Genomic DNA, 15,140 nt, shown 5'->3' with positions numbered 1-15,140 from the left:
AACTTATAACTATCCAATTTTCATTACTATTTACTACTAACTCGACTGTTATAATAAGTGAATTAGATACATTATGAGTATCATTTATCATCATTGTAAGCTTTGAACTGGGTTAACCAGTTCAAAGCTTACAATGATGCGTTCATATGGATTTGTGACCGAAATTCTCAGTACGTCGAGATTACGAACATTAGCTTTTAAACATCGTTTAAATTTAGTTGACCTATTACCAACTAGTTCATTAATATACATTACTAACACTTTCTTACATTATGTAGGCCAATCGAACTTACGTTACTATTTACTTTCATTACGAAAGTTTTTCGTGCTGTTTTAAGTCGCACTTGTTCCGTAATGTGTGGTCCAAAAGAAATAGTTGACAATAAACTGGTGGACGAGTGCACAATAGCTTGCATTAGCGTGGACACAGATTCCATTAATGTGGAGCGAGTGTTAATTGAGGGGCGTGGTGAATCGGTGATGTACGGACTGCAGTGGTCAATGACGGCGCCCTTACAGCGTCCATTCGTCACACTACAATTTGGCTTCATAGGAACGAAATGAGAGCAGTGACCCACGCATCCACGATACGATACGCCGTGTTTACATTAAATGTTCATCAAACGACATTAAAACTTGTACAATTTTATCTGTTTGTAAATACAAAGATATATTTAACCTACGACCTTTCTGAAGTCGTAAGATTTGTTCTTTTTTTAATTTATATAATTTTAATTCAGCGCATTTTAAAATATTATTCCGTTTGAGTTAATGTTACAGCATTCTATTAATCAGAGTCGGTTACGATAAAGCATAACAAAATAAATCGATGAAATTTAACCAATTGGGTTAAAGTAATCAATCATAACAGCAAACTATTTAGGTCACGTCATGTTTTTATTACAAATGGTAGTCTAACAAAAATGTTCGCAAGAAAACCGATTCAGTTCAAAAACGATGAACCTACGTCCCAACTCTCAACCGATAAGTTTAACGAAGGCCAACACTGTTTTATGATTGTAATGGCAATTCTCAAGCTTAATATTGGCATTTTCCAACATTTATGAACCTTTACGGGAAGCCGTAAATAATATTGAATCCTAATGGATCGTAATCAATGCCAAGGTCGGCCTTGCTGTATCGATTTTATATTACGAACCACGCTCCACAGTCATAGGATAACTGATAAACAATTTACTAATAAAAAGGCTAGGTGTACGTCGTGTCATACTCTGCCGCGTCCGTCAAGTCCCATGTCTAATGAATTTGTAGTTTCTCACGCAAGGCTATGTTTACCATGACGTCAGTGCGAGCTGTGTAAAATAAATTACATGACACGGTTCCTGCGAACTCGATATAAATTATCAATTTGTGACTGGCTAAGCCTCATACATGTTTATGCACAAATACAATGCAGTACGTTTCTATATAACGTAGTAATAATAAGAAGCGAAGGATCCAAGTCACGTTTGAGTGCTGTATAATTTGAAAGAACGTTATGTGTACAAGAATGTCTAAGTACCAATGTAATTATTAAGTTACTTTATTGATCCAGATGTCTCGAGCTATTTGTGGCTCATGCACTTGTTCCTCTTCCTGGTAAGAGCCTTGAAATCTCAAGCAATAATGTAACATTTTATTCAGCATTATTTTATCGAGCTTAAGTTTTAATTTTGATAGGCAGTCAATACTTCGCTTATACTCACATCGGACGTGTGTTTGTGTTCTGTGATCATATTATAACAGCATATTTCTCGCATCTGAGGTAAACTTCATTTTACTAGTAAACTTGCAACGCTACAACTATTTATACCGAATATCTTTCATACATTTTTGTACGCCAATATGCATGTAATATAATACGTTAATAACAAAAACAAAAGCGATATTCTCGTAAAAAAGGTAAAAGAAGCAAACTGGTTGCGCATCGCAGAAAATTTAATATAACGAACGATAGCCAAACGAGTAGTGTTGAATAATAATCTGGAGCTTAGAGTTTCTGCGAAACACAAGGTGGAGCTCGCCCGATGACATCATGCGGCGCGCGGGCCAGCGGCGCGGGCCGGTGGCGCGGCGGCGCACCACACACTCACCTTCACAACCGGACAGATTACAGACTCACTTTGTTGCCGCGCTACTCACTAACACCGACATATTTTTGAATGTTGTACTCAATGCAAACCAATGAAATTCCCATTCTGTATAGTAGCGGCAATGTGATGTAGAGTCGTATATAAGGCGAAATCAATGTTACGATCGCTGTCATCTTCTTTAATTAACGAACAGAGAGCCTGTGTCGGCGCTTTAATGTGGCCCTTTCCACGGTTATCGCCATAATCACTAATTTAGCATTAACCATTACATTCTAAAAAACCTGTAGTGTGTTCCCGACCGCCTTATACTACCGCTGGTTTAACTCAATCAAAAATAACGCGTTAAATGTTGTACATACAATGAAATTACTGTCTGAATAAACTTAATATTCGACCAATTTGGTTCATTCGTAAGTCAAACGTGTTTTAATAAAGCGAATTAACAAAAAATAATTATGTCTCTTAAGATCTATTGGAATAACGTGATACCATGGGGCAGGGCTGGCGGCAGGCGGGTTGCCCGGGCGGCGACGTCAGGGCGCATATCCTCTTCCTGCGGCGTGCGCCCGCGCCGATGCATGTCGTAACAGTACCCGGCGCCAACGCAACGCACGGCGCCCCGCTTGATCCGAACGCGTTATTTTCGTTGACATCACAGAAATAACCTCATCTTCATTAACATACTACGATGGTTACCAGCTCTACCGACGTTAATATCTTTACTCTAATTGCGTTATTGACAACTTTACATTTGGTTCAGTTTCGAAATCTATCTGTGAGGCAAGTTGAATAGTAATTTAATGTCATTCAAACCTTTTAGGGTTCAATAAAATTGGGAGATATTTTGTAATCATTACGAATTGCGTACAGGAGTACTTTTGTCTCGTAAATAAATGTAGAGATGTATTTTATTTTCTGTTTCGACGGTTTATTATAATTTTAACAGTCTGCAAGTGAGACAATGACAATATAAATATTTAGGTTTAGTCATATTTTACGTGGCAAATATTGTATTACCTCATTGTGAATAACATTAGGATGAACACATCAGGTTACGTTATTTTGAAAATTAATGTTTATAATGTAATTTCCGTTACGACATCGTAAATTGAACACATTACGCCCTCTTTACCAATGAAAATCTTATACAAGGTCCAACAATAATATAGATACTAAATTCACTGCAGCTAATAACGCTATACAACCGTACTCATATAAGTAAGTTTTTTTGGGAAACCTTATCATATTTTGTCAAATAACATAAATAAGTGTAATAATATCCTAAAACATTTGCACAAACATATTTACATTTGAAAGGCTTTTATGTCTCTTTTAGAATGTTTATTACACAGTATATTTTCCTTATTTTTTAATATAATATGTATTTATAGGAATGAAGTAATATATTTTGCTTTCTTTGAAATATTCGTCATACGTTATATCATTCCTTGTTGTTTCCATTTCAACAACTTATGGACATACATTCCTTCATGCACTCGTAGTAAGAGCTGAATTATTCATCTCAATGTATTAATGTCATAACGGTTTTATAAATACAAAATACTTTATAAGACATATAAATATTATCTACCGTTAAACTAAAGCTTACTTTCTAGTGGTTGCTCAAAATAGTCGCAGATCCGTATATAATCTGAAATAACTTGATAATCCCGCTAGCAGAGTAACGTAATCCTTAAAAGGATGTGGTCGAGCCACTGTCACGTATCTAGTAACTGCACCGAGCACCTGCATACGATGTACAGTTAATTAATATCCTATTTCCTTAGTTTTTATCGATTTCAGTGCGGAAAGACAAAGTTTATCATCCAAACAACTTTGTTCTCTAACACGTAGATTTAGAGCTTTCACTTAATTTTGTCGATCTTGTACTATGTTTTGAAATACGCTAAGTTAATTCTACCTAGGAGTTTCTGATATTCGAGTTCTTCTTAGGTTTTATAATAATTGAATATTTAACAAAGTTGTATTAAGAAAGCAACATGTTTAAAAAATATTGCATAATATTCTATGTAAATAGAAAAAATACCAAAATAGAAGTAGTTTAATAGTCAAATCAAATCAATAATTTATTCAGTAAGTAGACCTTAGTAAGCACTTATACATGTGATCTGTACATAGTTATAGTGATTATAATTGACAAAATCTCTGCAATATTTATATGTCTAACGTATATTAATTACAAAAGATTTTTAAGATACAAAGACTTGTATGGAACTATGAACGTCATGGTTCATTACGATGAGATTTGATAAGCTTATTAGAGCGGATCGAATTTAATTTAATGCTAGATGTAAGTAATTATATCACCACGAATTAAAGCAGGTCACCTTAGTCTAGTGGTACATGTTACGTATACAAAGTGGAGTGTTAACAATCACGTCATCTTGTTAATAGGTGAAAACAACGGGAGCGCTGGCTCTGGATCAGGCGGCGAGGCCGGAGAGAGTGCAGAAGGTACTCATACGTTTGGCCCCTTAGACGGCTCGATTTACGCGACAGTAGTGCGAGCGAGCGGCGGTGAGCCCGCGTCGCCTCTGAGCGCATCCATGGACTCGGGCATATCGTCGGCGGGCCGGCGCGCCGCCCCCAGTCCGCCCGACGAGCTGGACACGCTGTTGGGCGACATGTTGCGCACGGTGAGCGCGCTGCCCGACCCGCCGCCGGCGCCGACCACGCCGCAGCCGCAGTCGCTCGCCGACCGAGGGACTGACATCCCGTATCACGCGCGCGCTGACTCCACTCCTTTCACGTACGGCGCGCCCGGCCTGCGCCCCGGCATGTTGCGCGCCTCCAACCGCCTCGCCAGCCCCGAGCTGGTGCGGCGCGCCCTCGGCGACCGCTCCTACCAGCCCATCGAGGATGATGACGACGAGCGCACCGTCACCCCCAAGCCCTCGCCGCGCACCCTCTCACCTCGCACCCCCCGCAACTTCGCGCACGAGGATGTCACATCTACCACCACCACCACTACACTACCACCGGCTACGTCACCCGTTCGTAATGGAAGGTGAGAGTTTTGGTAATAATATAGAATATAGCATTCTTGCAGTCTGTACGCAGTAATGTAGAATATTAATATTGGTAAAATAGATTTAATGAGAGTTTTTTTATTATTAAACCATAAACAAAATACAATATTCTCATAACTAGTGCATGACCTAACATTACTAAGATCAGAATTGTGCTGCAGGCCCTTAAAAGGTAAATTAGGAGATAACATAATATTATGATGAAACATGCTACATTCTCTACTCAAAAATAACCGCGAAATAAACTTTAAGCAACAGCATTACTTCTGTTAGGTATGCGAACCTTTTTAGGCTTAACTAAATTTCAACTTCATTTTTATATTTCCTTTTTTGGGTTGTTCTACCTGGGTAATCTGTAAATCTTGGGTGATAAAAGATTATTTCACCTTAACGGTGCATGAAATGCCCTTGTTAATGTGTTCATTCGGCTATAAATGAGAAAAATAAACTATAGTAATTGAAACGAAGGGATCTGGTGGTAGATGTGCATATTATGTTCCTGTATTGTAGGCGTGGAGACCTCGAGCCACCCACACCTCGCACTTGTTTACACATCTACAAACAAAATGTTCTTAGTAGTTTTATCAAAACGTAATTTGCACTTTCGGCGAAGAGAAATGTTCATAACATTATTCCGAAAATATACTCATTGTTTCTCGTAAATTGCGGTGAATAAATTTGCAAACATGAAATTATAGTATATTTATATCAAAAGAATTTGTAACTGGACAGCATCAAACCAATGAGACGCTCTGTAATAAACGATCTGGGAAGAGTCATCGCAGTAAACAAACAGAGCGGCTCTACCAATTTATTTGGTCTCGTTCCTCATGACCCAGTTCGCTGTGAATGAAAAGAATCATAAAACATCGGCATTCGTGGACGATACCTTTACCTCCAGCCTCTTCACTTATATAGACATAGCAATCATCCGACTGATGAATACGACGCTAAAAATAGACGTTTATGGCCATTCATTGAACAAATACCCATCTATTTCTATTAAATACGCTTCATAATATAATTTAGATCAATTTATAATGATCAATGTCTAAGATGTACTATAATTTAGATTTAACAGTTGTTTTATAGCCAATGGCTGTTTAAACCACTTAAATATAATTAAGAAGCGCAATATTTAGTTTCTGCAGTGTCGTGTAGTCGGAAATATTTGTCATATTCGTAAGTTTTGCCTACAGTTCGGATGGCTATTGCTGGCTTATCTCAATTATATCAGCGTTGATACTCACAGTTGTCCTCTTGCTCGTATTAATCAATAAACTCGGGCGTAGGAGCAAACAATACAGTGGGTGTTTAATTGAATAAATGACACCAGCACATAACAAAAACATTCGGACTGTTTTTGGTGTTCGTTGCTGTTCGACTTCTATATTATACCTACTATCAAGAAATCCGATCCCAATCGATATCTAGATACTATTAGTATTCCGTTTTTTATTAGTATTTATTAAAAAAAAGAAACTTTCATTATAACATGATACTAAAATGCCACATTCTCGGGGCTTGAAAAGAAGAAAGCTAACCGCTGAATATAATATTATTATTATTATTCAAACATTAAAAGCCATGATTCAGATGAAACTATCGTCATTATGTCGATTGTTTACATTCCGTAAATTCATCGCACACGCCGCTCTTCGGTGCAAATCGCAGATTATTTTTATTTGCAAATTGCCACAGAATGGCTCCACATACATGAAATTCAACGCAGACGCATGACAATAAAGTATGTTTTTAATGTATCTCGTTTATCGATTATCACTCTCGACACAAAGTGGAGCATGTTCCATATCACTCTCCAATGTATTTTAATGCGTATATCAAGTTTGATCGACAGATAAATGACGCGATATCAGTATCTGTATTGTCAATCAGCCCGTTGTAATGTATTATAATCTAAGCACTCATTGCAAAATATGTCTCTGTATTCTGTAACGGGCACATGACATGTAAGAGCACCATTAATGGTACGCTTTTAATGTATTATTAAGAACTGCAGCATCATTAGCATTTATTGTACGCATGCTCGCCTTCTAGTTGTCAATAAATTAAGAAATACATTGCCTTGTGCGGATAACAAAACATTTGCTCAATATATTTCTATAAAATACGAATAACGTAAAGGGTTAAGAAACGGAAGTATCGATGTCCTTAATTGAAATAGCGATAGGCGTAGGCCGGCAGAGTGAAGTACCAACTGACTATGTTCCGCAACATTAATCGTGGTTTACGAGACACCTACTATATACTACGGACTACCTATCGCGAATTATTTATACGGCGCCAGGTAAATGAATAGCTCCTTAATGCTTTATTATAAAATGAACGTGTCGCTGGAATTATTTATGTAATAACGGCTTAAAAACAAACTTCGAAATCCTTTGTTAACTAGTCACGCGTGCAGTAATAAATGATTATCTAGTTAATTTAATGTTTAAAACTAGCTATTGCGGCTAACTATCCATAATAAATGTTTTTAACTGTGTTACTAAGCAGTAAAACGAATTTATAAAAGAGTAATTTAAGGTTAACGTTATATGGCGATGTGGGTTCGCAATTCTAAGATTGATTTGGAGCGATGGCGTGCGATTGCGTCGCCAACATGACCCAAACAAGTTACTATTTCGAGATAAACGACTCCATAAACGGCGGTTGTCGACCGGTCTACTACGCACTGATGCGATACCGCACTCCCTAGCACACATGTAACACTGTTCGGTTCTAATAAAGACTACTTTGTTAGCGCTCAACTTGTTCTGAATTCTTAAATAAATAGTGTTTCGGTGTGGATACTAGCTTATGTTTACATGGTCTAAAGAAAAAAAGTGGTAGAAAACTATTTAGCAGTCCACATTAAAAGGTTATCCAACCAATTGCAGGTGATAATGATATGTAAATTAAATGCCACATTCCAATCTAAATGCCGGTGATTGGAGCTCTTAATAACATTTAAAATAAACCATTATTTACAGCTGTACGTCTAAATATTCGTCTATTTTTTTATTATTATTAGCCTTTAGATTTTTATTGTCAATAAAAAAAGTAAATAATTTTCACAGATGTTTGAATGGGGAAACAGAATGGGCGGTGAGGCCTCCGAGCAGTGCAAGGAAGGCCATACAAGAGACCGAGTCATGGCGGTCTCACAGCACGCTCGGCTGGCACGAGACCACCAGGTCGAGGGAGCCGCGACGCTCCGAAGGAAGCATTGAAGCCAATTCTGGACTTACTTGGTTGCAAAGACAACAACAGAGATTAAGAGAAAAGAAAGAGGCCAGGGAAAGAGTCGCTCGACTACCGCTCGAGTGGGATACTGCAACTTCCCGACATGTGCGAAGATCGGCGAGTCATCGGTAACGTATTTAACATGTTTTATAATTATTTCATATTGAACTCCAAATATCCAACTAAGGGTACATATGTCCGTTGGCATGAGTAGTTCTTCGAAACAATGAGGCCCCGTGTAAAGATCAGCTCGAAGAAACCTGATCAGATTTAATACAATTTACATTTTACTGGGTGATACTATTTTGATCAGACACAAGTTTTGTAACAACTTTCAAATTAATAAAATCAGCTTGACACACTTAACCATTCGACTCTAAGTAAAAGCAAAATTTCGTTTATAAATACATGCATACACTTTTGCCTTATATCCCCAAAGGGGTAAACGGAGGTGCAATAGCGCTCTTATTTTCCAACATTTGTATTCCGTTCCATGTTGTGATAGGTGGCGGGCCTATCACCAAATCGGTAATAATTTCCAGAGTAACCCAAGGCAAAAAAAAAATACGTTAGTTGACATATCGCGGCCGATTTAATAGAAGACAAAAACTGACAAACCTAAATAAACCTAAAAGGGAAGCCGGTAGGAATCGGGTCGTATGGACGCTTTGCCACAAGCCAATAGTGAACAGAGAAACTCAATATCAATTTACCCGACTTCTAATCGAACCCAAGACCTCAGCGCGGCAGTAGTAGCGAGGTAGTATTTTATAAAAGGTAATATAATTGTTATAGTGTGGACGGGTACACGAGCGACACGACAGCGTTCGCCGATGACGACGAAGATTTCACGGTGCCGTTGCATGTGAACACGCGCACTCCTCTCAGAAATGATAGCATCAGTCCACAGGCTCCGGACAGGTTCGTTACATTCCGACCTGCTGTTCGTTTTATATTGCTTAATTTAACTTTTGCTATGTAGAACGTTTGTAGTTATAATTATTATAGTTTTTCCCAATAATAAATATATTATCAGTAATCACTATTTTAGATTGAGTAAAAACAGAAACAAACTAACTTAATCAAAGTTTTTCACTGATCATTATAATTGAGTAAATTTTACTTCGAAAAATGGGATTGCCTATAATCGCAGTTATCTGCGACTCTACTGTAGAGCAATCGTTCTAAAACAAACTCTAAGATACCTCGAAGTTCAATTGCCAGTAATATAATCCTTTCTAATACTCGTAGTAAAGCAATGAATATATTATACATAAACTTACTATTTTCTATTGTTTCACAGGACCTCATCTAGAAAATTCATGTATGAAAAGATGACGATGCGCGAATGGAGTAACAACACCACGCCGACGAATACTCCCGCGCCTGGTCTGCTGTCCCTCGCCGAGCCGCTCAACAACGGAACCATCGTGCGTACTATAATGGACATTTGATACTTTCAACTATCACAAATACATCACTCGACCTTAATATTCCATAATAAATTCCTCTTTTGTACTCCATTTTGATTGTAGCCTTGTTTTGAACACTAATATAACTAGGTATTTTATTTGTTGCAATAGTCGCTTTATTCCCTTCGCACTATAAGTCATGTTAAATTTGTAACTACATCTTTACAACCATGAATAACAGCTTTATAATGTTTATGAACGACGTCTATAAGTATCGATTTGACATCATCCAGGACCGGATCGACAGTTGGTCCCGCGTGGAGTCCCGTGCGGAGTCCCGCGCGGAGTCCCGTGCGGAGTCCCGTGCGGAGTCCCGCGCGGGCACGCCTGCGTTCCCGACACACCCGCGCACCCCGTACCCGCCGACGCCCACTCCCTCGCTCAGCTCGCGGCCGCCGCGCTCGCCTACAGTTACCAGGTAATTATGATAATTTATTTATTCATTTCTAATTAATCAATGTCGGTTATGTAAGCGGAATTCGATGTTGATTAATAATTATAATCAGATCTATCAAGGTAGCCATCTCAAACAATAGAGCGGTTTTTTTTTTAAAGATTGATGCTTTTCAGAATATATTAGGAAACAGCCATAGCTACTATGCTATGTTTATGTCCTTTTGATTTTTATATGCGCATACCTATGATGGCGTACATATCCTAGTAATATTATAAATGCCAAAGTTTGTGAGGATGGATTTATCATTGTATATATGTTCCTCTTTCACGAAAAAACTACTGAACGAATTTGGATGAAACTTTACAGTAATATTGTTTATACATCAGAATAACACATATGCTACAATTTATAATGATTTTGAGTAATTTGGTGATAATAAAACGATACCTATCAAGTAAATCGGAAAAAAATTATCCCAGAAAACTTCTTCACGCGGGCGAAGCCGCGAGCAAAGCTAGTATTACTATAAAAAATGTTTTCTTCGTATCTTACGATCAAACACTTCAGTACATAAGTCCTGGCTTCCCTCGCGCCAACTTATTTCGCACATCAATCAATCATACCTAAAATATAAGACAAGGTCGCTTTATCCGCTCTTTGTAAAAGGACATTTATTGGTCTCTATAAACAACTGTTCATTCAACAAAGTGTTCAAAGGAGTTACTTTATTTGAATGGCTGTATGTAAACATATAATTATTGAGTAGTCACGGAGGATAATGTTTGACCACAAAGCGAGGCATCATGCGGTTTGCAGTGGGATGTAAACAAACTACGTCATTACTACACCTATTTATAAACACAAGTCATACAGTTTTATTGCTAAGATATTAAATTTGATTCATCGGCTTAAGCATTTGAAATGTATATAGGGATTAGGAACTGAAAAATTTACGCTTTTAAGTTGTTTAAGAGTAGAGACAGGAATGCGGCTAATTAGTGTTCCAAATAGAAAATATATAAAAATTCGTGGTAGAGGAATGCAAACTTTTCCTTTATAAATTATTTAATACTAGGTGTTACTCGCGGCTTCGCTCGCATGATTAGCTTTTCCAGCGAATTAATTAAATCCGTGCAGTTGTTTCTGCGTTTACTTCTAATAAACGTTTTATAAATTTTTACAATATGAGTAAAATAAGATAAGAAGTAAATAGTAAGAAGTAAGATAACATTGTTTACATTTTCGTAATTCATAAACAACAAGGACGAGTACAGTATATTATATGAAATAATTTGAATTCTAGAAAAGAGCGCGAGGGTAGTCCGGAATCCGAGTACCGCACGTACAACGGCAGCAGCGGGTCGCGGCGGTCGAGCGTGTCGGGCGCGAGCGCGGGCGCGGGCGCGGGGGCGGGCGCGGCGCCGCTCGCCGCCGAGCCGCACCACGTCGCCCCCGACAGGGTGCGGTTCGCGCGCGACACCAGCCACTACTGGTACAAGCCTAACATCTCCAGAGATGACGGTGAGGATTATTTAACACCTTCAAAATAAATGTTATACAATTGTTATAGCCAAATTTGTATAGGATAAGGTTAGAAAGCATACCACTTCCAACTACTTCTGTTATTAATTTTTTATTGTATGCAGCGGTGGCAGCTCTCCAACAGCTTGAAGAAGGGGCGTTCATAGTGCGCGACTCCAATTCATTCCCTGGCGCGTTCGGGCTGGCAGTACGTGCTGGCGGTATAGGCGGCGTGCGGCACTTCCTCATCGAGCCGACGGCCCGCGGCGTGCGCTTGCGCGGCTGTCCCGACGAGCCCGTGTTCAGCTCGCTCTCCGCGCTCGTCTACCAACACACCGTCACGCCGCTCGCGCTGCCCGTGCCGCTGACACTTCCAGATAGGTATGTACATTGCTCATTCACCTAATCTGAAGGATACAAACCTAAGTAAACACAATACGTGTAAGTTGTTACTTCCTTGCGCTAAATAATATTTTAAATAAACACATTAAACTATGATGTTTAGAATTCTATCTGATAGAAGTGACTGCATTACGTAGAGACCCATGGGCGGGCAGCAACACGCACGCGGCGGCGCGCGCGCTGCTGGCGACGGGCGCGGCGTGCCACGTGCTGTTCCTCGGCGCCGAGAACACCGAGGCGCTCACCGGGCCCGCCGCCGTCAAGCGCGCCGTCACCAACATACTGGCCAAGAAGGTACATTACAAATATTAAATTTAAATCAATTTATTTGTTTTCTTTTCCCTGATTCAAGTTTTTTTTGCTGTCAACAAAGGCGCTAGTTAAACTATGATATGAAATACTTATTTCAACATTAATGCTAGTGACATTAAAATACAGGTTAACCTAGTTTGGGTGTCAGGGGACCAAAACCTTACTAGGTAAAAATATTTTTTGGGAAATAAATATTATTATTAAAAAAAATACGTAATTTAAGTTTAGTACATATGTAAATAATGAATGTGTATGGTACGAAGGCTCCAGCATACGTGGTGCACTTCAAAGTGTTCGGCGGCGGCATCACGCTGACGGACGCGGCGCGCAAGCTGTTCTTCCGGCGCCACTACGCCGCCGCGGCCGTGTCGCACGCCGGCATCGACCCCGACGAGCGCCGCTACACACACGTCGATAATGGCGCGCAGACCGACAAGTTAGTATACACTATTTTACTCCTATATCTTCTTTTCAGTAAAGTAATTATATAGCGTGCGCGGTACGACACCGCTTTGAGGTCTTGGGTTCGAATCTCAGGTTGGAAGAAGTGATATTAAGTTTTTCTACTCAATATTAGCCCGGAGTCTGGAATTTACGCCCGATATAGCGATTGACGACCCACTATCACATCAACGGACTATACAGGCAAAAGTGGGTGCCTTGGTTGCACCTCTGCCAACCTCTTCGGGAATTAATGAACGATGTGTGTTTATATGATCACTTTTAAAACCATTAGCTTCACTAGTACACGGTTTTAACTACCTGTCAAACATTACTCAAACGCGATAAATTCGATTGAACTAGACTAGAGTAATATTACTATGCATTTTCTATCTTCCCATGTCTATGAATTGTTTAATTAATAAATCTTTATTTTCTTCTATGATTCTCACTATTTCCTACAGATTTGGTTTCTTAATAATATATTAACTTTCATAAACGAATACAAATAAATAATTAACGTCATTGTATTTAAAATTATGTTAACTGTAATTGGTTTCCCAAGATACTCGCCTAGTTTGGGCACCCCATAATTTCTTATAATTTTATTTATTATTGCGTAACTTGTAGTTTTTAAGTGTGATGATTAAAAAACAAATCGAGTTAGAATAATAAATGTGAGTTTGGTGTACTGCGCAGGCGGATCTTCGCGTTCGTGGCGCGGTCTCCGTCGGGCGCCGACAACCAGTGCCACGTGTTCGCGGAGCTCGAGCCCGAGCAGCCCGCCACCGCCATCGTCAACTTCGTCAACAAGGTACGGCGTTCAGTGTCATTTATATTGTGTAAATAATAAATTATATTAGCCCTGTATTATATACTGTCCCACTGTTGGGCACGGGCCTCCACTACTACTAAGAGGGAATAGGCCTTAATCCACCTAATACATAATACATAGTGCAGTCCACATAATACATTATATTGTGTATGTTATTGTAGTTCTAAACCTAGTGAGTAAGCAGTTTTCTGAAATCGGTTAAATAGTAACAATTTATTATTATGCGATTCTATATTTCGTAACATATTACAAGAATTATAAAATTTTATTAACGGATATTCATAGACGTTTTTTTATCGAAGAAAGGAGCATTACTGTGATAACAAGTCTGTTTCTCAGTGCTGATGGCATGGCAGCCTTCGCAATGCGTAGACATAGGGCCGTTGTGATTGGCTAATATTGAGATACAACTTGAACTAGTTAGCTGTCAGATAAATAAGGCTGATCAAACAGCAAGCTGTCAGATAAACGAAGCTAAGAAACAGACTTGTTATCACAGCAATGCTCCGTCCTTAGATAAATAACGTTGATGAATAATTAGTGATTAAGTAATTATTCATCGACGGATTTTTTATTGTACAGACGTATAAAGAGGAAGGTATATTGTATTAACAGTATTTATTTGTTGCAGGCGCTTCTAGGAAACATGCAGAAACGGGACATCATATAAAGTGTTTCGCCGACGACGAACAGCAATGTTGGGAATACTCACGATGTGTATGACACGAAACTGAACCACGTGGCGTCTTGTAATATATTAATATATAATCGTCTATTGTCTAAATATATTACCTAAACATTAACTTGTGCTTGTAATTGTTTTAGAAACATTTCAAAGATTTACTTTCCATTACGCTTTAGTTTCACCAAGTACAATTAACAGTTGATCGTGTTATCGAAATTAATACATAATATATAAATAACGTTTAGTTTAGGCAAAGAACTAACTAGTCTCATATTAATGTTATACACAAGTAGTGATATTATTTGTGCCTAATAAGGGATAAGAAGAGACGTAGAACTTCACCCCACCCTCGGTGTAAAAGTAAATGTTAAAGTGAAATTAACAGTTAATAGGAATTTAACTAATGTCAAACATGTTTAAGCAACTTTTTAATGTGTTAACAATACAACGAAATTAATATACAGTACAACGTTATGCAATATTTAGCTGGATATGTTATCTGTTCACAAATCAATAGAGAAATTGTTCATAACATAAGGGGTTAATAGGTCTAGAAACTTCTCAGCCGGAAACGGTGCGTTCCCAGTTCAAGGAAAATGTATCATGTAACATTTTACTATAACAAATAGCTGTTGTAAAATGTATTTATTATAATTTTACGTTCAATAAAATTATAGTGTTTTGTA

At 38.5% G+C, this 15,140-nt stretch overlaps 1 protein-coding gene across 12 annotated transcripts in view; it reads left to right on the top strand.

Annotated features, from left to right (window-relative positions):
• Nucleotides 1–15,140, top strand: part of LOC115447134 (tensin) — an 88,747-nt gene extending 73,607 nt beyond the window's left edge. For all 12 annotated transcript variants that reach the window (XM_030174072.1, XM_030174073.2, XM_030174074.2 and 9 more), the window contains 11 exons: nt 4,509–5,121; nt 8,224–8,517; nt 9,185–9,310; nt 9,693–9,819; nt 10,095–10,279; nt 11,562–11,779; nt 11,905–12,160; nt 12,319–12,475; nt 12,757–12,929; nt 13,634–13,748; nt 14,401–15,140. In XM_030174072.1, the coding sequence (XP_030029932.1) occupies nt 4,509–5,121; nt 8,224–8,517; nt 9,185–9,310; nt 9,693–9,819; nt 10,095–10,279; nt 11,562–11,779; nt 11,905–12,160; nt 12,319–12,475; nt 12,757–12,929; nt 13,634–13,748; nt 14,401–14,439 (2,303 nt within the window). In that variant the 3' untranslated portion in view covers nt 14,440–15,140. The remainder of the gene's footprint in view (nt 1–4,508; nt 5,122–8,223; nt 8,518–9,184; nt 9,311–9,692; nt 9,820–10,094; nt 10,280–11,561; nt 11,780–11,904; nt 12,161–12,318; nt 12,476–12,756; nt 12,930–13,633; nt 13,749–14,400) is intronic.

Source organism: Manduca sexta, chromosome 23, assembly GCF_014839805.1.
Source record: "Manduca sexta isolate Smith_Timp_Sample1 chromosome 23, JHU_Msex_v1.0, whole genome shotgun sequence".
Classification (NCBI taxonomy): domain Eukaryota; kingdom Metazoa; phylum Arthropoda; class Insecta; order Lepidoptera; family Sphingidae; genus Manduca; species Manduca sexta.
Note: the sequence above shows the minus strand (reverse complement) of the source record. Positions and strands in the feature narration are given on the sequence as shown.